The sequence below is a fragment of the Pipistrellus kuhlii genome, unplaced genomic scaffold (assembly GCF_014108245.1).
Source record: "Pipistrellus kuhlii isolate mPipKuh1 unplaced genomic scaffold, mPipKuh1.p scaffold_m20_p_10, whole genome shotgun sequence".
In the NCBI taxonomy this organism is placed as follows: domain Eukaryota; kingdom Metazoa; phylum Chordata; class Mammalia; order Chiroptera; family Vespertilionidae; genus Pipistrellus; species Pipistrellus kuhlii.
This window is the reverse complement of record NW_023425405.1, coordinates 57,093,933-57,119,270: the sequence shown is the minus strand read 5'-3', so window position 1 is coordinate 57,119,270 and position 25,338 is coordinate 57,093,933. Positions and strand designations below refer to the sequence as shown.

Below are 25,338 nucleotides of genomic sequence, written 5' to 3'. Positions count from 1 at the left end.
TCTTTTTTATGGCAGCATAGTATTCCATTGTGTAAATGTACCATAGTTTTTGGATCCAATCACCTGCTGATGGGCACCTAGGCTGTTTCCAAATCCTAGCTATTGTAAATTGTGCTGCTATGAATATAGGGGTGCATATATCCTTTCTGATTGGTGTTTCTAGTTTCTTGGGATATATTCCTAGGAGTGGGATTACTGGGTCAAATGGAAGTTCCATTTTCAGTTTTTTGAGGAAGCTCCATACTGTTCTCCGCAGTGGTTGCACCAGTCTACATTCCCACCAGCAGTGCACAAGGATTCCTTTTTCTCCGCAATTTCGCCAACACTTGTTGTTTGTTGATTTGTTGATGTTGGCCATTCTGACAGGTGTGAGATGGTACCGCATTGTTGTTTTGATTTGCATTTCTCAGATAATTTACATATTCCTTCTTAAAATTGCTGCTTTCCACTCTGAGATATTAAAGTAGATTTGACAAGTAAATAGCATATTTACTTGAGTTATACCATTTAATGGTGTTTTTTTAAAAAAAATATTTTAATGGTTTGATATAGATGTGATTAACACAATCAAACTAATTAACACATATTACCACAATCAAACTAATTAACACAGCCATTACCTTACATAGTTACTGTGTGTGTGTGTGTGTGAATATTGCTTCTTGACAGAAGAGTTATGATAATGCAGAAGTCAGAAGGTAAAAGAGAATCTGACAAGGTTCCCTCTTCTTCTTACCTAATGCTAGGAAAGTAGAAGAGAAGGAAAGAGTAGGTTCCTCCCTTCCCTTTATCTAGAACAACAGGAAAGAAGATAGAAAAGAGGGGCAGGTGATTTTAGGGATCTTATTGCTGAACATGTGTAATATAGACTCGTTAGCATTCTCACTAGTCTTTGTCATTTCATGATGAAATAATTCATTTAGAAGGAACAGATGCTTTTTTAATGAAAAGTATAATATTCAGAAGTATTTTACAAAGTGCAAAACTTAAATGGTAGACAATTGTTTATTTTAAAAGATAAATAACTTTTTCTGATGAATGTCAGTCTATAGTGAAGGTAACATTCTACTGAAGCATTTTTTTCCTTCCACACACGAAATTTATTTTCTGTTAGCATCAGTGACATCTCCCATACCAAATCCTGTTACTCAGGGAAGGAAATGTAGAAAAAGAGAAAGGAGGGATTTTATGATTTAAAATGTAAGAGTCTCTTTATAATCACTAAACTGGATGGGAATAGAAATGATGAAATGCCATGCTTTTGATAGTAATCTGAAGTATTTGTGTGCTAAATCCTTAAGCCAGATATTTGAGTTACTGGATTGACAGTGTATGATGGAAAGTATCTGAAGCATTTTGATTTCTTGAAAGGTTATGTTGTGAAAAATTTGTTTTGTAAGAGTAGACGTACAAAAAACATATGCCATTGTTATTACCTAGAATCCAATAAAAGATAGCTTTTGCAAATTAATTCCACATGTGTGTAGGAGTTGCTTTCACAGTTAGTTTTTTTTTTTAGATGCCAGAGTAATTTGTTTCATATTTGAAGCATTGAAATGCTCCTTTAAATTCATTATTCTTACGACTCTAGCATGATATGTAATAGAAATAGTACAAAATAAAATATTTCAGCAAATAATTGGAATAGCAAATTCTATGGGAAATCTATTGAATGAAATGACATTTGCAGGGACAGAATATGAGTGCAGTATCTGTGAGGAGACTTCCCCCAAAGCTACTAAATACGAGCAGTATGCCCTTAAATGACATAATTAGGAAGAGCAAGAACGCAAAGCAATTTGACTGAATGACAACCAATTCATTGGTTACCACAATATAATACAATTTTCAGCTTGTAACGTATATTTGATTTTAAAATATCACTTAGCTCTGCATGTATAGTAGCAAAATTTAGGATCTCCCCCCCCCCCCCCCCACCTTCCGCTTCTTTTTGTGGTTTGTGTTTATTGACTTTTAACTGATGGCAAAATTCTGAAGGCATTTGAACCCTAAGGGAATTTACAGTCTGTAGTAATAGTAGTAGTGAAGTTTTCAGTAACTATATATAAGAAGACCATTCTCATTTCCCACTGAAAAAGGGCACATGCCTTGTGTGGACTATTACTAGTGATGGCTTATCAGAGACCATCTAGAATTAAAAAAACAAACAAAAAACTTTACTAGTCCTGAAATGTGTAAAACATGACTGACCAGGTTAGGATATAATCTTTGCCTTACCTATTACACTTTGGGGTATATTTATTGCTAGTGATTCCTCAGTTGTAGGTATTCTTATAACTGAAAGACGTTAGTAACTTGGGCTAAGTTCCAGTAGATTTAGATGATTTGTTTACTGTTAAATGTGATTACAAATAAGTTTTGTAGGCCCATAAAAAGAGATTTGTGCTCTAATGGAACCTTTAGAACTATTTAGTTTATATTGTATTTTGTCACTTTTTGGTCACAATATTATCATTTTATACTCTACCAAAGTGAAGTTCTAAAACCAATTCATAGAAACTAGTAGCAGGTTTGAAAAATGGCCTCAACCACGGAGTGCAGAAAAAGTTAAAAGCTAGGTGGTAATAAAATAACACATGCTCTTTGGAGTATATGTGTGCAGAGAGGTGGAACTGCATATGTACAGATGAATACATTTCATCTTTTTTCTTTACTGATTAAGGTATTACATATGTGTCCTTATCGTCTCATTGTCTTCCTCCCCCAACCCCTAACTCATGCCCTCACCCCCTGCTGTCTGTGTCCATTGCTTAGTCTTATGTGCATAAATACAAGTCCTTTGGTTGATCTCTCCTCCTTCCCCCCACCCTCCCCTGCCTTCCCTCTGAGGTTTGATGGTCTGATCGATGCTTCTCTGTCTCTGGGTCTGTTTTTGTTCATAAGTTTATGTTGTTCATTATATTCCACATATGAGTGAGATCACGTGATATTTATCTTTCTCTGACTGGCTTATTTCACTTAGCATAATGCTCTCCAGTTCCATCCATGTTGTTACAAATGGTAGGAATTCCTACTTTTTTTTTTTTTTTTTTTTTTTTTTACCACAACATAGTATTCCATTGTGTAAATGTACCACAGTTTTTTAATTCACTCATCCGCTGATGGGCGCTTAGGCTGTTTCCGAATTTTAGCTATAGTGAATTGTGCTGCTATGAACATAGGGGTACATATATCCTTTCTGATACGTGTTTCTAGTTTCTTGGGATATATTCCTAGAAGTGGGATCACTGGGTCAAATGAGAGTTCCATTTTTAGTTTTTTGAGGAAACTCCATACTGTTCCCCACAGTGGCTGCACCAGTCTGCATTTCCACCAGTAGTGCACGAGGGTTCCTTTTTCTCCACATCCTCACCAGCAGTTGTCGCTTATTGATTTGTTGATGATAGCCATTCTGACAGGTATCAGATGGTACCACATTGTTGTTTTGATTTGTATTTCTTGGATGATTAGTGACTTTGAGCAGGTTTTCATATGTCTCTTGGCCTTTCTTATGTCCTCTTTTGAATATGATATTGGCTGTAGGTTTGTCATATAAGACTTTTATTATGTTGAGGTATAATCCCTCTATTCCCATTTTGCTGAGGGTTTTATCAAGGAAGGATATTGGATATTATCAGATGTTTTTCTGCATCAATTGATATGACTATGTGATTTTTATCTCTCAATTTGTTTATGTGATGTATCACATTTATTGATTTGCAGATATTGTACCATCCTTGCATTCCTGGGATAAATCCTGGTCATGGTGTATGATCTTTCTGATGTAATGCTGGATCTGATTTGCTAGAATTTTGTTGAGGATTTTGACATCTATGTTCACGAGGGATATTGGCCTGTAATTCTCTTTAATTGTGTTGTCTTTATCTGGTTTTGGTATTAGAGTAATGCTGGCTTCATAGATTGAGCTTGGAAGTGTTACTTCCTCTTGAATTTTTGGGAATAATCTGAGGAGGATAGGTTTTAGTTCTTCCTTGAATGTTTGGTGAAACTCCCCTGTGTAGTCATCTGGCACCAGGCTTTTAGTTGCTGGAAGCTTTTTGATGACTGCTTCAATTTCCTCCATAGTTATTGGCCTATTCAGATTTTTAGATTCTTCCTGATTGAGTTTTGAAAGGTTGTATTTTTCTAGGAATATGTCCATTTCCTCTAGGTTGTCGGAATAGAGTTGTTTATAGTATTTTTAACAATCCTTTGTATTTCTGTGTGGTCTGTTGCTATTTTGCCTCTTTTATTTCTGATTTTATTTATTTGGGTCCTTTCTCTTTTTTATTTATTTGGTGAGCCTGACTAAAGGTTCATCAATTTTGTTTATCCTTTCAAAGAACCAGCTCTTGGTTTCATTGATCTTTTGTATTTTTTTTTTTGTCTCTACGTCGTTTATTTCTGCTCTGATCTTTATTATCTTTCCTTCTGCTCACTTTGGGCTTTTCTTGTTGCTCTCTTTCTAATTCTTTAAGTTGTAGAGTTAGATGATTTATTATCATTTTTTCTTGTTTTTTTGAGATAGACCTGTAGAGCTATAAACTTGCCTCTCAGAACTTCTTTCACTGTGTCCCATGGATTTTGGATTGTTGTATTTTCATTGAAATTTATTTCCAGGATGTTTTTAATTTTTTTTTTGGTCTCTTTTGTAACCCAATCATTGTTTAATAGCATGCTATTCAGCTTCCAAGTGTTTGAATTATTTTTATTATTTTTATTGTAGTTTATTTTATTATGCCCTTGTGGTCTGAGAAGATGCTTGATATGAATTCATTCTTCTTGAATTTGGAGAGACTTTGCCTGTGACTCAATATGTGGTCTATCTTTGAAAATGTCCCATGTGCACTTGAGAAGAAGTATATTCTGTGGCTCTTGGCATTCATCACATTTTCTCCTCTGATTGGTAAAGGGGGCAGCTTGGGCAGCTAGCTAACTATATGCTAAAAAAGACATTGACCATGAAGACCACAGGACCACATTCAGCTCTGCTGAGAAGCATGGAATCAAATTTGGAGGATTAGAGTTGGAGGATACAACTCATCATAGGACATTCTGCCCTCCTCAGAGAAGAAAGTAAGACCCGAATCAGGGGAAGAGCTTCTCAAAAACGATTGTGAAAACAAATTTAGATATCTATTTGTTAAGATTTGCCTGAACTTTCAGGCAGGAGAAAACTAGGTGAGAAAATATACATCAGTGAGTTTCTGAAATTCTTTGCTTTAACTGGTTTGTGCTAAAGAATTATTACTACTAAGGTGTCTAATCATAAGACTCAGTAATTCTCTAATGGTCTGAAGTTGGGTAGCTTGCGTTTATGGAGCTATAGGAGAACACCATCCATCACAATTCTGAATTTTGGCCTTCTTCTTCCCTCCTGAACTCCATGCTACACTGATTCTCTCAATCAGTTGACAATGTCCCTAAATTATCGTGGCCGTTTCCAAGAAATGAAGAGCTCTCTCCTTGGTATATTTGAAAATGGAAACCCAAATCACTACATTATGAGAGATGCTTTAAATACAAACTTTGTACTTACTGTCCTCAGTCCTGACATAGTTTCTATGGGGGGAAATCGAAGATTCCACTTCTGGGTTTCACAAGATTACATTTTATAATGTCCTTTCCTATGCTATCACTCAGCTTTGCTCACCCGTTATATCACTCAGCACAATGCCCTGTGTATCTGGACGGGGATATAGGCACCTATTTTTCTTAGTGACTGGAAACGAGCCACACCTCTGCAACCGTTTATGACATGGATACAGTGTTACTTTAAAAGTATTATTTCTAACACAGTATCATGTAGCTGCATGGTGAGTGCCCATTGAATGAGCATGATCAATTCGGTAAATGCCATGTAGAAATTGGGGAGGACTGAGAAAATGGATTGTTTCTCCTCCACTGGGATCTTTTACTGGCTTTCCAATGCTCTTGGGGTAAGGTCCACACTTCTTTTGCAAGACACTAAAAGTGTTTGTATCCCTTTAATTTTTATCACCAACCACTTTTCCATCTGATTCCTCTTTGGGAGAAAATAGACTTTCTGGACGATAGGAACACACGTATCTTAATACTTATGCACATGCTGTTCCAATTATCTGGATCACCTCCCCAGCCTTAACACCCATGCACATCAGGCCTTTCCTTCTAGATCCAATTTGAATCTTACTTTACGTGCTAACTTTATCTCCATAGCATCTGCCACCTTTGAATGTTTCACATATTTATTTCTTTTGTTCATTGTGCTTTTCTCCTTATGAGAATGTGAGCTTTTGACAACAGAAGTTTGTGTGTGATTTCTTTACTGATATTCTCACTCTGAGAACTGTGCCCGGCACATCTTTGACACTCAGTAGAGATTTGTGGAAGGAGTGGTTCTGGCCTTAGTAAAGCTTTTTCCCCCCAGAATGTCCTGTACTCTGAGGGTTTGCATGTGGTGTGTCCTTCGTGGAGAAGACTTTTCCGGGAATGCCCTGCTTTTTTGTCCAGCTCCTGCTTGTGTTGTCTTCTGTAGGAAGTATCCTCTATCTGATTTTGACATTTCCCCCCCCTTGTTTCTTTGGGTTCCCTTGCTGTCCATAGTCTATCAGAACATGTCATATACATTCTTGTTTGATGGGTCTGTATTGGCCACTGCACTTTAAGTTCTTTGAGAAAAAGGACCATTGTAACCCATCTATTTATCTTCAACATTCGGAAAGATGCCAGCATGCAGTAGGTAATAAATAAGTATATTCTTTTTCAATAACGAAAGAGGTTAGAGCTGAGTCAGATCCTTATAAATATATTTTGCTTCCCCAGTAGAAAAGGGGCACTTCTAGAAGTTACAATTTTTTCTGGTTAGCAATTTTTTTTAGTTAGTCTGTAGCATAATTAGTTCGATTTAGTAGTATGTTGGCTTTCTAGTAAGTTTAATAAGAGTTGGTTTTGAAAGAACAGGCTAATGTCCGATTTCTTGATGCTTAGAAATTTTTTTTACTACAAAAGGTAATTTGTTTAGTATCCCTCCCACAGCCACTGTAGTTTCTGCAATTTTCTGTGGCAGCATCTTTTTCCCGGAGCTCCTGGTACTTCGATACCTTCGGACGCTGGCCTTGGCTCCCTCATTTACTTGTCCTTTCTTTGGGCATTCTAATGACATGTCTCTCCCCTTAAATAACCCAGCTCTTGATTATTGAGTCTAATTGTGGATAGTAATAATGACTGAAAACCATTTATACAAACCTCAAATTGCAACTTAAAAATGTGTGTTAAATTTCTGATTCTTGGGAAGTCAGTATGGAAGGGTGGGGAAAAAAAATCACTGTGAAACAGAAAAATTAGATTGTATGCTGGATCCTTCCTGGTGCCCAGATTTTTATATTTATTACAAACCGTGATATGAAGCTTTACCTGAGAGATGCTGATGCAGAATATGACCAACAAGCCATAATTATTTTAAAAAATTGCTAAAGTTAACTCCTCAACACATATGGTGTAAAAATACACAGGTGGTTTGCTCAGGGCCTGACTTCATTCCGGTAAGGGCTTAATGCACTAGAAAGCCATAGCACACAACCCGTCTTCTTTCATTCATCAGGGATGGGTTCCAACATCTCATTTTATTTATGGGAAGATTCATTGCCTGGAACTCCTACTGTAGAAAACTTTCTTCTCCTTGGGAGAGGATATATTTGCATACCAGCTTTCTTGGCATTTGTACATTCAAGGCACCTTGCCAGGTTAGAGCCACCACCTGCATATTCAGTCTCCCACCTCTTTTGTCATTGCCTTATGATTTGATGATTAGTGGGATTAGGAAAGGGATATTAGATAACTGTAAATAAAGTTGGGTCTATTTTATATTGATCTCAAGGGTTTCATTTGAAGTGCTATGTGCAATTTCAGATGTCTTCCTCATTGACTTGTCTGTAATTATTGATTTAGGAATGTTGTGGTGTTTTTCTGTTTGCCTATAAATAGATATCATAGAGAGAGATGAATTTAGAATGAGTTCTTTTGGAAAATTTTATGTAGATGAAGTCATCATTGTCTGGCATCGAGGGATACAAATTCAATATTATGTAATCCCTGCCCCGAAAGAATTTGCAGCCTGGTCAAAGATGACAAACATGTAAAAAATTTTAAAATGCTGTAACATTTTATAGGTGCTATTGTAGAAATATTAGTCAGTGGGTAGAGTGAGGTGGTCTCATTTATTTGAAGGTAACAAGATTGGCTGTGGAAGAAATAATTTTTTTTTTCTGGAAAAGATAATTTTAAATTGAGGAGTGGGCATTTAGAAGGTTCCTTGTGTTAATTAGCTTTGCTATGTAACAGACCATCTCAAAAACTAGCTTAAAACAACAAATATTTATTTAGGTCATGATTCTGGAGATTGTCAGTCCTGGGCTGAGCTTAGCTGGGTGGTTCTTCTGGTCTGCTGTGTATTGGTTTCTTGGGTCTGCTGTAACAAACTATAACCAGCAAGATGTGGGAGGCCAGGTGTGTGTGTGTGTGTGTGTGTGTGTGTGTGTGTGTGTGTGTGTGGTTTCAGTAGTTATGGGGGTGGGGTGGGTGGTGGTGGCAGCGGGGAAGAGACATATGTACTACCATTTGTAATACCTTAAATAAAAAAAAAACAAAAAAAACAATAGGAGGCATTCTCTCACAGTCTGTAGCACAGAAGCCCAAAATCAAGGTGTGAACAGATCTGGTTCCCTCTGGAAGTTCTGAGGGAGAATCTATTCCATGCCTCTTTTCTAGCTTTTGGTAGCCTCTGGCAACTCTTGATGTCCCTGGCCTTGTGGTCTCATCACTCCAGTCTCTGCCTCTGCCTGTACCTGCCTTCTCCTCTATGTTGTTCTATGTCTTATTATTTTTTATTTTTATTTTTGGTCTCTTATAAGGACACACATTGTATTTACAGCCCACCCTAATGCTGGATGATCTCATTATTTTCTTAGCCAAAGCAAGGCACAAGTCCAGTCCAGATTCAAGTGGTACAGAATAGACTTCACCCCTGAATGAGAGGAATGGTAAAGTCACGGGGGAAGGAGGAGAACATGTTGGCCATTTTTCCAGTCTACCACACTGATGAAGGGAAATGGGCAGGATGGAGGAGAAGGTTGAATGGGGTGGGAGAGGGGGAGAGAACATTTATGGCATAAATATAGAGCTAAAGTGCTAGGTGGTCCCAGGTCATGTCAGGGTAGGTTTTATACATAATCTCTGTAGGTGGTGTGTTGGTGGTGTCATTTATATGTACAGGGTGGGCAAAAGTAGGATTACAATGGTTTGTATGGAAAATAATACAATGATTAATAAATAATAATATAAGAACAAACTCCGTGTTTTGTGTACAATCGTAAACCTATTTTGGCCCTACCCTGTATTTTTGTATGTATATAATGCATTTTTAAAGAAATATATCTTGATTTTTTTTTTTTTTTACAGAGAGGAAGGAGAGAGGGATAGAGAGTTAGAAACATCGATGAGAGAGAGACATTGGTCAGCTGCCTCTTGCACAACCCCTACTGGGGATGTGCCCGCAGCCAAGGTACTTGCTCTTGACCAGAATCGAACCTGGGACTCTTGAGTCCTCAGGCCAACACTCTATCCACTGAGCCAAACCGGTTTGGGCTATGTAATGCATTTTATTTGTTGTTTGTTTGTTTTTTTTAACCCCTAAACTTTTACATTAGGGAAACCTCAAATATATACAAAATAAGGGGATAGTATAATGAACTCCTTTGTATCTAGTGCTCAACTTTAACAATTACCAGCATTCTGCATGCTTCCTTTTCCTGCACCTCCACCTACCCTACTTTAGCTTTATTTTTGAAGGTAAAATTCTCATACACTGGAAGGCACAAACCTTAATGGCTCAGCTTTGACAAATGGATATACCTGTGTAACCGGTAGCTCTCTCAAGTTCTAGGACATTTCCGTACTGAAATTGTTCCTTGTGCCCCCTTTTAGTGAACAATTCCTTCTCCCCTGCTCACATCTTTTCATAATAGATTTATGTGGCCTCTCCCAGCGCTTCATATAAATGGAACCACACAGTCTGAACTTTATGTCTATCTCATTTTGTTCAATACATTTTGAAACATTCTTTTTTGCTGTTGCATAGAACAGTGACTAATTATTTTTTATTTCTGAGTAGTGTTCCATTCAGTGAATACACCATAATTTGCTCATTTCTTCTTCCGGATAAATCTTTTTTGGGCATATGATTTAATTTATCTTAGATAAATAGCTAGGGGTAAAATTACTGGGTCAAAGGGTTGATATATGTTTAATCTTATGAGAAATGCCAAACCTTTTTGCAAACAGTTGACCCATTTTTAGGTTCCCACTGGTGGTGTGTGAGAGCCCTGGCTGCTCCACATCCTCTCCAGCATTCAGTGCTGTCAGAATTCTTAATTTAGACCTTCTGATTTGTATGTGATGGCAGCCAACTGTGATTTTAATTTGCATTTTCCTGATGACTAATGATGTTGAGGTTTTTTGTTTTTTTTTTGGCTGACCAGCTATTTAAAAATTTATTTATTTTTATTGATTTCAGAGAGAAGGAAGAGGGGGAGAGAGAGAAAAACACCAGTGGTGAGAGAGAATCATTGATGGGCTGCTTTTTGCACATCCAACCCTGGGAATCAAACCCACAACCCAGTCATGCACCATATCCGGGAACTGAACCAGGTACCTCTTGGCTCATGGATTAGTGCTATACCACTGAACCACACCGGCTGGGCCAATATTTTAATCGTGTCTTTTGATGAAAAGTTTTGAAGTATGAAGAAGTGTAATTTATCTTGTTGTTTTTTGCTTTCTACACCCTAAAAAAATCTTTGTCCATACCAGCCTGAAGAAATTGTGTTATCTCCCCCCTCCCCCAACCAAAAAAATAAAAATAAAAAAAGCTTTATAGGTTCAGCTACTACATTTAGGTCAATGATCCCTCCAAATTAATTTTTGCATATACTGTTTTATTTTTTTCCATGTGAAGATCCAGTTTGTCAAACACCATTTGTTAAAAAGACTTTCTTTCCCCCACTGAGCTGCCTTGGCCTCTTTGTGGGAAATGGACTGTATGAGTCCAGGTTAGTTTCTGGACTCTCAATTCTGTCCCATTGATCTGTTTACCCTCATGCCAACACCACACTGTCTTGATTACTGTAGAGTTCAAGTTTGCCTTGAAGTCAGTTTGTGAAAGCCCTCTATCTCTATTCTTCCTTTGTCAAGGTTACTTTGCCATTGTAGGGTATTGTGTGTGCGTGTGCGTGTGTGTATGTATGTGTTTGTGTATGTCCATTTCCATAGAAATATGAAGTCAGCTTGCCAGTTTCCACTGGGAAAAAAAAAAAGCCTTCTGGGATTTTCATTTGGATTGTGTCACATCCACCGATCATTTTGCGGGAAAATCAACATTTTAAACAACATTGAGTCTTTTATGGTAGACATTCTTAAGCATATTTTTACTTATGTCTCTCACCAGCTTAAAAGCCTCTTTAAAAAAAAAAATCTCTTCCCACTTTTGATTTTATTATCTCTTTCTACTTTTTTATTCATTGCATGCTGGACCCAGGCTGCTTGTTGTTTCTCCTGCATTGTCTAAGCTTCTCTCCTTCATGCTTTATTCTCTCATGCCCTTCACACTGTGTTCTTCACATCGACTCTCCAAATCCAAAAGACTCAAATATTGCAGATATTTATGTTATAATGTAATAAATTACAGATTAGTAATAAGAAGGTTTAAAGAAACAAATTATCATGGGGCAAATTACTTACAATCTATTTCACATTAACATTGGAGCATCCCTCCAAAAATAAGCAAAATAAACAAAAAACACCAAACAAAAACAGGAAAAATCATGCCTCAATTATTACCAGAATAAGATAGGGTTTTACTTTTCAATTGGAAGGTGAAGGCAGCTTGAAGGAAGGGTAGAAGAGACAGGAGCAAAATACATGCAGGTCAAGAAAACCACGCAAGAAGCACTTCCCACCAGGCGCATATGCAAATGGAGCCACGAAGAACAGTGAGAGAGCAGTGCATGTGACATAGTCAGGCACTTAGTTTTCTGCTGCTGCCATGACAGCTCTAATACTCTCAAGAATAAAAATACAAAAAAACCCCACACACATTTAGGTACTGGGAAAAATTGAGCTTGAACCAACTTCAAAGACCTGTTAACATCATTTCTTTGTATAAAATCACATATCTGTTAATTCATATTTCAGAAACAATAATTGAAAAACAAACTGCATTTCAGTGTCCAGCATAAGCTTTTATTTCCACCTTTAAAATTTCCCCAATCCCTGTGGCTAGAAATAACATTCCTACTTCTGAATAGTAAAGTACCCTGTGCTCGCCTCATGGTGCTTGTGTCTACTCCATAGTATACTTGCCAGGGCTCATGTCTTATTCTTTTATGGGCCTGCAATTTCATTGAGGTGCTTTCCATTTTATTTGCGTCTGCTTTACAGCACCTCAAATAGCATCCTGCATATGACAAGTGTTTGAGAATATTTGATGAATGAATGAACGAGTGAACAAATGACAAGTGAATGAAATACAGTGAAGAAATAAGGAAAATTGTAAATGAAAAAGAGCCTAGAACAGTGGTCGGCAAACTCATTAGTCAACTTAGTGGCAAACCGAGGCTTGCGAGCCGCATGTGGCTCTCGAGCCGCAGTTCACCGACCACTGGCCCAGAACAAAACTGAGCGCCCATCTTTTCGTTTTCTGTTTCGGTGTTAGTGCGGTAAAGGTGCCAAAGAACCCAAAGCTGGTTTAACGGTAAGAACAATTATAATTTGAGGTTTTTCCAACACGAGCATTATTTCTTTTGTGTAAAACATACTTGTCCTCACAAGAACTAACGAGAAAGCCACATCCCGGTAGACAGTCATTAATCTACTTTTTAATACAGATAATTTCAACAATTGATAACTTTCATCAAAAGAGAGATTTTTTTTTCTTTCTAAATGTACAAAGTTGGATCCTGCTGACAATAGCAACTTCCAAATGGCTGTCAGATAGGCCTTCACTACTGAATTCCAAACAGGTGTGTCAGCTAATTTCAGGAGGAAATAATCACAGTAATTTTGTACTTAACATTGTAGCTTAAAGGCAAATGTGCACATGACACTTTATGTGGAATTGGTCTCCCCTTTTCCTTTTCTCTCTTATTTTCCATAGTTGATTCTTTTTTTTTAAAAAAAATATATTTTATTGATTTTGTATAGAGAGGATGGGAGAGAGAGAGAGAGTTAGAAACATCAGTGAGAAAGAGTCATCGATCGGCTGCCTCTTGCACACCCCCCACTGGGGATATGCCTGCCACCAAGGTACATGCCCCTGACCGGAATCGAACCCGGGACCCTTCAGTCCCCAAACCGACGCTCTATCCACTGAGCCAAACCGGTCTCGGCCATAGTTGACTCTTGAATATGTAGTCATTGTGCTTAGAATAATAATGAAGAAAACAAACAAACACCCTTTGGTAGTTTATTTCAAATAGAATTCAGTTAAATGTAAAAGCATCTTACATTTGCTGAATACATAGTCTATAAAAATTCATTCTGTGTGAAGAGTCACTTGCTGCCTTCTAAGAGCAGCAGTGTGGTAATGGAAAGTTTCAAGGCTGAATCCAGAAAGCCTGCAGCTCTCTGTAGCTTTGCTTATTGTCTTCTGGAAACTACAATCTATTCTTTTCTCTTCTCTGGGTTTCATTCTTCTCTTTGTACAGTTGAGGCAATACTTTTCTTCACAAAGTTACTTGGGGATTCAATAAGATTATGGGATTATACCTTCTAAATAGGTTTGATCCACTCCCTTCTCTCCATCCCCATCATCTTCTCCTGGACCACCACCCTTTCTCACCTGGATTTACCATGTTAGTCCCCCTCCTCCCCCCATAATCTCTCCACATTGTAATCAGAAGGGATCGTCAGAGATGAATCTGATCATGTTATTTCTCACCCCTATACTTAAAAACCTTTTGTGACTTCCTATTGTTTGAGGATGAAAGAATCTGTATGATTTGATCCCATGTAGTTTCTTGGCCCCCTTGGCCTAATATCCCTCAATTTTCTTTGTCCCTGTGCTTTGACTTCTTTATTTCACTGAATGTTTAACATATTTCAGTGTGCTGCAGGAGGGATGGGTCTGAGCTGGACAAGGAGGAGCTCAAATCAGGAACTCATCTGTAGGCACTTTCGATGTTAGATGTCTGTGGGTCTTCCAGGTGGGGAGATCCAGTATGCGGCTGGACTTGGGAGGGAGGTCTGTCTGGAGGTATAAACAGGGGAGCTGGCCCTAAAATTTATTTAATATTTAAAGCCATGAAGCTGAATGAGTTCACCGAGGCCAGAGTCCTCTTCCTTCTGTCTATTCATTTTTCATCTGAGGATCTACTTGTAGGTCAGGAGCCCTCCTGCATCGTCTGCCCCATGAAATTTGTCCTGTTCTCTGGCTAAGTCACTGCAGTCTGTTCCTACTGGGCTAACAGCATCTGCTGGGCTATACTGCAGTTGCTATTTAAGAAAAAAAGATGTTTTCCTTTACAGCTAGACCAGTTTCTGATGGGGCAAGACCATGTTTTATTTGCCAATGTAGCTTCTGTTCTGTTGAGAGATGGTGAAGTGAATCAGCATATATTCAAATGATCAGGTCCAGCCTGTTGGGGCTGAGAGAGGGCTGCCTGCTTCCCGTCTGCTCTTGTTCTTGAAGGAAAATGCCTTTCAATCCTGTGCTTCTTACTGAGGCGGAGTGAAAACTGGGTCTAATAAATAATGTTTACGTTTCCAAGTTTTAAAAAATATGTTTTTATTGATTTTAGCGAGAGAGGAAGGGAGAGGGATAGAGAGATAGAAACATTGATGAGAGAGAAACATTGATCAGCTGCCTCCTGCATGCCCCCTACTGAAGATCAAGCATGCAACCTGGGCATGTGCCCTGACCTAGAATCGAACCAGTGACTTCTTGGTTCATGGATTGATATTCAAACACTGAGCACACCAGTTTGCAGTTTTCAATATTTTTTGATATGGATATATAATAACAGAAACCAGAATTATAACCTGGTAAGTTAAAATATTTTACATAAAATGTGGCTGAATAAAATGTAATTTGATTGAGTGCATTTCTTTTCATTTGTTTTTAAAACAATTGCTCATTTATTTGATTGAATTAGCAAATGAAAGAAACTGTTCATTTTTTATCATGTGAGCTGTATTTCAAATGCTTTCAGGCTGTACATGTTCTAGATTGGCCTTATCAGAAAAAGAGAACTAGATAAAAGTTCTAATCCCACAAATTATTTAACCTCTAATTTGATGATTCAAATTCAGTGTCTAGGGGTGGAAAATAGAACACTTTTTTTCCTTACAAAAAATAGTTTTCTTTTAAATTTTATTTAATTATGAAACATGATAAAAATAGCTTATAATCTCACTAACAGAGATAGTCTGTTAGTGAGATTATAAGCATTTAGACAATTCTTTTTTCCTGCTTTTTATACATGTATTTTACAAAATTAGGGTAAAATGTATATGCGGTACTATATTTTGTTTTTCCTCTTAATATGATTTTGCTATTTTTTTCTGATAGTAAATATTTTGTAAGATGTGATTTTTATTGGTTTCTAAGAATTCTGTTATAGCTGTATATTATGTAAAAATATTTCCCCTTTTTCTTATCATTTGGTCAATTTTAAATTTTTTTAAAAACTGTGAAAGTAGATTATTGTATAAAAAGGCAATGAGCATTTCTAAAGCTTTTGATACATATTTCTAAAATGTTCTCTAAAAGTATTTGTAACAAATTTACATTCCCATTGAGAGTGTGAGTTTCTATCTCCGTGTACCTTTGCTAGTTTGATGTATTAAATAATAAAGGGTAGCTTTAAAATATACACTTTATTGATTTTGGAATGTGTTTTAATCTATTCAGTGACTTTTTATGTGTGAATCGTACATTCTTTTTGACCTTGTTTTTGGATGTAATCTTACTTTCATTGATTGGTAAGAGTTTTTACATTTTAGCTGAAACACATAAAACTGTTTTTATAGGTTAAAAACAGTTGAATATTCTCAACTTCATATGTTTTGACTTAAGTTATGTATTTTATGTTTGTTGCCAGTGTTTTCCCAGTTTGCCTTTTGTTCTTTTTACCATGTTGTTTTTTTAAAGCATATAACAAGTTTAAATTTTTTATATGGCTTGATTTAGAGATAATTTCCCTTGTAGTTTCCTCTATAGCTTTCTTGTAGCAAAAGTCCTTTCCATCCCAAGGGCAGATAAATATTTTTGCAGTTTCATATTTTTAAGTTTAACTTTAAAAATCCATCTGGAATTTTGTTTGGATGTATTATTAGGACAGGAATCTGTTTTCTGAGTGGTGAAACAATGACTTTCAGATTCCTAAGCAGACCCTATTGTGTAGTGTCATGCCCCATTGCTAAAAATGACAGAATTATTATGTGTCCTATGCATATAACATCTTTGACCTTGATTCCTTATAAAATACTCCTGCCTTGGTTAGCCAGTGTGCTTCAGGATCGGTAATAACCCAGGGACCTTAATTTTTGGATTGTCCACCCTATTTTAAAGATATGAGTAGTATGGCAGACAATACTTGATTTCCTTGATGGCTTCTTCCAGCATAAAATTCTGTCATTTGCAAACCTACCACATCAATATTGTTAAATAAAATGTTCTTTAAGTAGAAAGGCTATTAAAAAAACACATGTAGGAATTTCTATTCAAACACTTCCTATCTGAACTCAGAAGCTTAGAAGGTTCAGATAAATTTTTAGGTAAGTCCTTGTGTCTAAATTGTTGCTGTTTGCTGTCTAAAGTAGTGGGACAGAGTGATTCAATAATAAGATAGCCAACTCAAAGACCAAATTTGCATAGAGAGGGATTCTTGTATTAGGCCAGGCTAGCTTTCCTGTATTCTGGATCACTCAGAGGTGAAGATGAAGTGGAAAAATGATCTCAACATTCTCTGAGAAGCCAGCTAGACATCTGCCCTTCAGTGTCCTAGAGTTTTCTGAGGATCCAGTGGGTCCCTAAGCCCCGTGGGACTGCCTGGGATGGAGAGCCCTCAGAGGTGGTGGAGGGTTTGCCCTTTTGAACCAGGCTTGTCAGAGCTAGAAGTTAGGATTTCCACGACCACTAGGGGGCTTCAGTTGTCCGCAAAGAAGGGATCATGCCCAGAGGTGCTATGATGTCGCTTCACTCTTGAAGAAAAGAATTTTATTTTGGGACTATTTATTTTCTGAGAGATCGACAGAACCAACTCATAAAACTTAAAGGCATATGAGGCTCATCTAGTCTTACCTTCTCACTTTGGAGATAAAGATCATTTAGGGAGACTTCTCTAAGTTGACTCAGCTGTAGAGTGGCAGAATCAGAGTTAGAGCCCAGGTCCCTAATCCAAATACTAGTCTAGTTCTTTAGCTATTGGATCAGTGACAAACACTGATTTTTTTATATTCCTGAAGCTATACCACATGGTTATGTGGCACGGTCACATAGCCCTGTGTTGAAGGCTGGTGGCAAAAGTGGATGCTGGGCCACCTTATGGGAAGCATCAAGTAGTATAGTGGCTACTCTTAGTCCAGCTGAGCTTTTGGATTCATGAGCTGACCACGTGCCATGATTCAATGTTGGGGAGTTTTAAGAATTCTTTTTTTTTTTAAATATAACTTTTCGTGTGTGTGTGTGTGTGTGTGTGTGTGTGTGTGTGTGTGTTTAAACAAGGAGGAAGGGAGAGGGATAGAGAGTTAGAAACATTAATGAGACAGAAGCATCATCAGCTGCCTCCTGCACACTCCCCATTGGGATGTGCTTGCAACCAAGGTATATGCCCTTGATTGGAATGAAACCTGGGACCTTTCAGTCTGCAGGCCGATACTCTATCCACTGAGCCAAACTGGTTAGGGATTTTTAAAAAAATTGATTTCAAGAAGAAGGAGAGGAGGAGAGAAAGAGAGAGATAGAGAGGGGGGGGGGGGGAGAGAGAGAGAGAGAGAGAGAGAGAGAGAGAGAGAGAGAGGGGGGGGGGGGGACATCAATAATGAGAGAGAATCATTGACCGACTGCCTCCTGCACAGCCCCTACTGGGGATCGAGTCTGCAATCCAAGCATGTGCCCTTGACCAGAATCGAACCTGGGACCCTTCAGTCTGCAGGTCGATGCTCTATCCATTGAGCAAAACAGGCCAGGGAAAGAATTCTTAGCTATTCTGAATAAAGCCTAGAGCTTTATATAACTTATCCTTTTCTTCACACGAACAGCAACATTTTTCTAGATTTTTTTTTTCTTAAAAATTTTAATGATTTTAAAAAATTAAGATTCAACCTTTAGAACCTGGTTGGTGACCCTTTAAAAAAAATCAATGGCCACTAAAAAATATAACAAAAATCAAGCAAGCAAATTCATTTTGTACTAGCTCAAAATGGTTTATGACGTTTAATTTTTTTCTTCTGTGCAGACTATGGAAGAAGCAAATGGTGTTCACTTCAACTATTTTTAATAGCAAGTTCAGAAAACAACTTTAATTTTTTTTAAATGATAGGCTAAAAGAATAGGCTAAATGGGAGCTGGCGTGAGGATTAAAGATATGGTGCCTGAAAAGCTCTTAAAGCAGGATTTACTGTGTAGTTAAGTCCCCCAAAATGACAGCTACTGTATTATAATAATTGTTAGTATTTCTCCCCCCCTTCTGTAATGAATCAGAACATTGGGACTAATTTTGTAAATACAAATCATGTTTGAAACATTTAAAAAATATATTTTTATTGATTTCAGAGAGGAAGGGAGAAGGAGAGAGAGTTAGAAACATCAATAATGAGAGAGACTCATTTATCAGCTGCCTCCTTCACCCCCCCGACTGGGGGTTGAACTCCCAACCCGGGCATGTGCCCTTGACTGGAATCAAACCCAAAACTCTTCAGTCCTCAGGCCAACGTTCTACCCACTGAGGCAAACCAAAGCCATGTTTGAAACGTTTGAATTGTGTCTTTGGTCTAAAATTTTAGAAATGGATAATGTAGTCGTTTTCTTAATGGTATATTAAAGCTTAATTGAATAAAAATGTATTGTAGTTGGTCAATCTAAACCCACACATTTAATGATGCCTTGTTTTCTCTGCTTTATTGTAGTGATTTGAAGGGCGTGATAGTTACCTTGAGTGAGGACGGTCACCTGCAGTGCTCATACCTGGGCACGGACCCATCTTTGTTCCAAGCTCCCAAAGTGGAGTCCAGAGAGCTGAATTATGACGCCCTTGATGCAGAGCTGAAAGAACTTCAGAAAATCATTAAAGATGTTAACAAATCACAAGGTATCTCATCTGAAGCTTATTATTTGATTTTACAATACTTTGTATCTGGATAATGTTTTGTATATATTAATTTTCTCCCTCAGGTTTAAAGTCATATTTGTAAAAACTGTCTGTTCTTTAACCCACAAGTCTTTATGCCTAATTTGAATAAATGTCCTATTTTAAGAGAACGCTTTTTCACTAGTGTCCCCTTTTTGGGGACAGTGCTATCTAGTTTTTTTTCTTTTTTTTTTTCTTCCCCCTTTAAGATCTAAAAAAGGAACCAGTACTCCTTATGCAATACAGTATTTGAAAAAGAACAAGCAGAATTAGTTTCCTATTGGGAGTTCTTAGGAGAAAATATATTACATGACTCTCTCTATATAAAAGCCTAGCCCTGACCGGTTTGGCTCAGTGGATAGAGCATTTGCTTGTAGACTCAGGGGTCCCAGGTTCCAGTCAAGGGCATGTGCCTTGGTTGTGGGCACATCCCCAGTAGGGGGTGTGCAGGAGGCAGCTAATTGATGTTTCTCTCTCATCGATGTTTCTAACTCTCTCTTCCTCTCCTTTCCTCTCTGTAAAAAAAAAAAAAATAAAATAAAAAAATAAATATATATATAATAAAATATATATAATAAAAAAATATATAAAAATATATATATATAATAAAAATAAAAGCTTAAGTGACTGCCTGACCATCCAATCATCTGACCAGTAGCTATGACGTGCAGTTACCACCAGGGGGCAGACACACCAACTGGTAGCTATGACATGCACTGACCACCAGAGCAAAGACGCTCAATGCAGGAGCTGCCAAACTGTGGTGACCTGGCAGCCTCGGTTCTTGGTTGGTGCACCTGGAACCAGAGAGGAGGGGGCCTGGTTTCGGGGGGCATCATCTGAGAACTGCCCTCTCATAATCCGGGACCCTGGGAGGATGCTGCAGAGCCTGCTTTGGCCAGATCCCCACCGCCCAGGCCAAAGGACCCCCACGCTGCACGAATCCTTACACCAGGCCTCTAGTGAAGAAAAGAAAGAAAAGGATTCCTAAAAATACATCTTACTTTGTCACCAAATAGTGATAGTTCTTTCATCTACATGTCAGCCTTTCATCTGCATGTCAATCAGATCAGCAGATGTACACAATATGTAAGAATACTCAATAAAGTACCTTTTAACAACAACAACAACGACAACAAAAGGAACCTGTACCTCTTTGGTCAGTGGTTTCAGGCCTTGAGAAGAACATTAAAGTTTTGAGTGGCCGTTCATTAACTTCTAATTAACTTCTTAAAGAAACCAATGCAATACGCGAGTTACCACTTTGTTACTAAAAATGCAGTCATTTGCAGCTTAGCGGTAGGATTTATGTTTGGAGTTAGCGTCCGTGGTATGCTGTTTCTAATGACTCAGAGGCTGATGGCATATTCAGTTCCTGCGTTTTGAATAACTCAATATTATCCTACTTTGGGATCCACAGGGGTGTAATTTTATTGTAAATTAAAAGGAGAAACAAAACCCCACTCCTGCGTTTTGGTTGGACATGTGAAAGGCATTACTGCAAGTTCCCTTCTCAGGGTCAGGTAAACGTTGTTTTTTTTTTTCCCCTTCTTCTTTTTAGTGAGAAAAAATATGGACTATTTTCACGTAAAAGAAATGTTAAAACAAGTAGGAATAATAAAAGGAGCAGAGCATCAAAAGCCAACCCTAACCATAGAGCCAGCCTTACTCCTGGTCCAATCACTTTATGAGATTTATGTATTTTTGAGACTGAATTACCAAGACAAGGGTCAGAGGACGTTAGATAATATATTTAAAGAGTCTGAATATTAAAGTAAAACAATTATCCTTTGGCTTCACACTTTCTCTTAGAAAGTTTTGAAAGTGAAAGTTAGATCTTTTAATTACTTTCATTAGTTAAAAACCTATTTACTTGTTGTCAGCACCTCCCTCTCAAATAGAGAATAATTAAAATTGGATGTATCAAATTACAATATACAATCCCTCCCCCATGTTTGACACTATTGTTTGGGGATTAATGGAATTATAAGTCTCAATGTATTGTTTAAAAATGCGGTTGGGGAAGAATGGCATTTATGTGAAGCATGAAATTTCTAGAGTTTGTTAAATACATTTCATGTGGCTTTTCACTCCAGATCTTGTGTTTGGAGATTTTGTTCTTTCCATAAACAAAGTGCTAATGGTATTTTGATTACCATTTAATTGTGCTAAACGTTTCTCAGAAAAACCCCTTCCAGCTAAAAGTTATGTTTTTGGTGACCATAGCGATGCCCTTGGGTGAGGAGGGTTAGGTTGTTCTGCTTGTCACTACCTTGATCCTTCTGTGTAATGTGAAATAACTGCTAATTAGGTTAGGGATGTGCCCACGGACCCGGGTGCAAAGTTCATTGTTTATATAACCCCAATTTCTCGTTGATATTGGAAGTGCTCTGCCCTTTCCCCACCATCATTTGGTTTTATCCCTGAAAAAGAAACAAAGAGAAACTTTTTAGAAAGAGAGACTTTTAAACTACTTTATTTGAGATATGGAGAACTATGGTCTTCTGTACCCTTATAAATCTGTGGCCTATTTTTTAAATTAAAATACCTGTAATTATGTAGAGCAGCAAATCGTTTCACTGTAGAAGATTCTGAGAAGTTAAAACTGAATTTTTTGAAGACCCCATTATTCATTTAAATGCCACTTATTTTCGTAGAGTGACTTCAACTTAACAAAAAATTTCAGTCTTGTGGGTTATGGTCAGTACGTAAAGCTTTATTTTTTTATTTCTTCAAAGCTAGAAATGCAGCAAAATTTAAAGCCAATTTAAAGAGTATATTTTGTTATACACATGGTGCATATTATCTACTGTAATAAAGAAGGTTTTGAACCTGATTTTATGTGTGTAAGTTATATGAGGAATGTATGTTGTAAGCATGAAGTTAGAGTAATAATTCCTGTATGGCTCATGGATTTTGAAGCTTTCTGTGCCCAGCTCATTAGTGTGAATCCTGCTAAGCGTTTCTATTACCAGCATCAACAGTTGTCGGTAGGCACTTTCAAAGATGGGGTTACCTGTCCGGCCGATGTGGCCTGATGGTTAAGCGTCGACTTATGAACCAGGAGGTCATGGTTCGATTTCCGGTCAGGGCACATGCCTGGGTTGTGGGCTCCATTCCAGTGGGGGATGTGCAGCAGGCAGCCGATCGATAATTCTCATAATTGTTGTGTCTATCTCTCTCTCCCTCCCCCATCCTCTCTGAAATAAATTAAAAATATATTTTAAAAAAGATGGGGCTTCCCTATGATTTAGACCAGTGTTCGGCAAACTCATTAGTCCACAGAGCCAAATATCAACAGCACAACAATTGAAATTTCTTTTGAGAGCCAAATTTTTTAAACTTAAACTTCTTCTAATGCCACTTCTTCAAAATAGACTTGCCCAGGCCGTGGTATTTTGTGGAAGAGCCACACTCAAAAGGCCAAAGAGCCGCATGTGACTCGCGAGCTGCAGTTTACGGACCACTGATTTAGACAGTTGGTCATGCTCTGCTTGGGTGAGTCTGGAGGGATGGGTGGGGTAGTGAGATAGGCTTCCACACAGTGTGCCTTCAGGCGGGGAGAGAGCAGCAAGCCCCTAAGGGAAGGTCTGCATCCGGAGGAAGTAGGTCCAGGATACCCAAGCTGCGTGCTGTTGAGTTCTAGGAACGTTTGCACTTGGCCTAGTTGGGATGTGCTGTCTGGCTGAGTGTGGCTGCGTGTAACAGAGTGCCCAGGTACAGTGGTTTAACCAGGCGGCGTGTTTATTTCCCGGGAAGGCAGTGTGGCAAGGGCAGACCAGGGTCAGTCTGGCAGGGACTCTGCTTCCTCCCCTCCCAGGGCCTCTGCTGGGGCAGGGTGGCTTCTGGAACTGCTGCCCTCATGTCTGTGGCCTAGTCAACCCAGAGGGGTCCTTCCTGGGAACCCCACCCTGAGCAGCCTCTCTTCTCTCACTGGCCACTCCAGGCTGCGGGAGAGGCTGGGAATTTAGGGTTTTGTTGCCTGGAATAAAATCGGGTTCTCCAAGGATGGCTATTGGCTGGGCGATGAGCCGCCTTCTGTATTCTAAGTTACGGGAATTCCAATTCCAAATATTGCCGCGCTGGTGGGAGTGCCCGCTGGAAGCAGAGGCAGGTCTTCTGTTTGCCAGCCACCGATGGTTCATGTGGCTGTGTCCAGGGCTCTCCATCTGTCCAGTCGGCCCCCCTCAGCGTGTGTGGGGTGTTCCTCTCAGGGTCCCCGGCGAATTCTGCAGTCCCAGGCACATGTGCAAACTCCATTTCCAGGCTGGAAGGGAGGTGTTTCTCCCGAGTCTCCCCCTTTATTAGGGAAGAATAGCTTTCCCAAAAGCATGCACCAGAATCCTCCAACCCCACGCCCAACTTTTCTTGCATTACATCTGCCAGGATTAAGCACCATGCTCATGCCTAAAACAACCAGCAGTCAGGGGAATGAGGTCAACATAATTGAATTTGACCAACCCAGTGACTTTGAGGTGAAGGTGAATGTGCCAACAGAATCAGGACTCTGGTAACGAAGGAGGCATGGAGGTGGGTGGTAGGTGGGTAGCCAGCAGTGTTTCACATACATGTGTGCATACACAGGCATGCACACACACACACACACACATACACACATTGCGTAAGTATTAACTATGTTCCTTGCTTGTTTAGGATCTCTGTCACTTGTTCATAATATCTTATTATACACTATAAACTTTTTTTAAATAGTGAAATTTAAGTTGTGAAAATAATATGAATATGGTGAAAAGAATTCAAACAGTACTAAAAGGGTAAAACCCCAGGTTCTATTTCACGCGATGAAAGGTAACCTTTATCAAGTGTGTTGTGTATTCTTTAGGAAAATGTTCATGTTTTTGTGATTTTTCTTTTTCAAATGCATGTAAACACACTGTGCTACATCTTATATTTTACTAATAGGGGTATCTGGGAGTTATTTTCTTATCAGTTATATAAAGATAGATAGCACTCTTACTTATAGCTCTGGGGTTTAGACCATTGCACAAGATGGATATGCCATAATTTAGTTAACTATTTCCCTATTAATAGAAATATAGAGCTTTAGGTTGTTTTATTTTTAATAAGCACCAGCAGCATTGAACTTCCTTGGGCCTGTCGGTGAGTTGGTAATAATTATCAAAACGTACGGATCCTGTCACCTAACAATTTTTCTCCCAAGCAGTGGGATTACTTACCTTCAAAAGTAGTTACTTTCAAGCCAACTTACCTTCAAAAGGGTTGCACTCATGTAGGCTTCCACCAGAAGTGTAGGAGAAAGCGTTGAAATTCCCAATACTGGTTAGGCATTGGGTCACTTCTTAGCTACTATCTTTGGAGAAAGAGACCGTTTTTTTCTTAAAATATTGTAGAGGGGGAAGAATTAGCATCAAGCTTCTAATTCTCTAATGCATTCGTTTCTTCAGTGTGTATGTTTATGGTTGTTTTGGATATATGGTATATAGATAACCCTTAAAAACTATAAAGCAGGTTTTACTCTATGATTAAATATCTTTTTAAAAGAATTTCTTTCTTTCTTTCTTTTTCAAATTATAGGTGTTTGGCCCATGACTGAGAGAGAAGATGACTTGAAAATTTCTGCCATGGTTTCTCCTAACTTGGACTCTGTGTCTGTAGGTGTCTTTGCAGAGGTTGAAAGGTTTGGTGATAGTGGGGGAACTCTGCTACATTGGGATCCAAATTTATTGGCTTAAACGATTAGGGGTGTCGAACTCAATCAGAGAAGGGGCCAAAATCTAAAATCCAGCCTAAATCGCGGGCCGAATGGTTTACTGAACAGTCATAAACTGTCATTGTGATGGAAACGCAGCGGAGTGCAGTGATGACAGCGCGGTGCGGGCCACATTGCAAGGCCTGGTGGGACGGATTTGGCCCGCGGGCCTTGTGTTTGACACATGTGGCTTAAATGATAGGCCTTCAAATAGAAGCTTTAAGGAGG

The 25,338-nt window shown here is 38.5% G+C and overlaps 1 protein-coding gene across 6 annotated transcripts in view; it reads left to right on the top strand.

Annotated features, from left to right (window-relative positions):
• The window catches only part of BBS9 (Bardet-Biedl syndrome 9), a 287,972-nt gene that overhangs the window by 93,162 nt on the left and 169,472 nt on the right, over positions 1-25,338 (top strand). For all 6 annotated transcript variants that reach the window (XM_045578647.1, XM_045578645.1, XM_045578646.1 and 3 more), the window contains exons 10-11: positions 19,162-19,343; positions 24,936-25,012. In XM_045578647.1, coding sequence (XP_045434603.1) covers positions 19,162-19,343; positions 24,936-25,012 — 259 coding nt within the window. The remainder of the gene's footprint in view (positions 1-19,161; positions 19,344-24,935; positions 25,013-25,338) is intronic.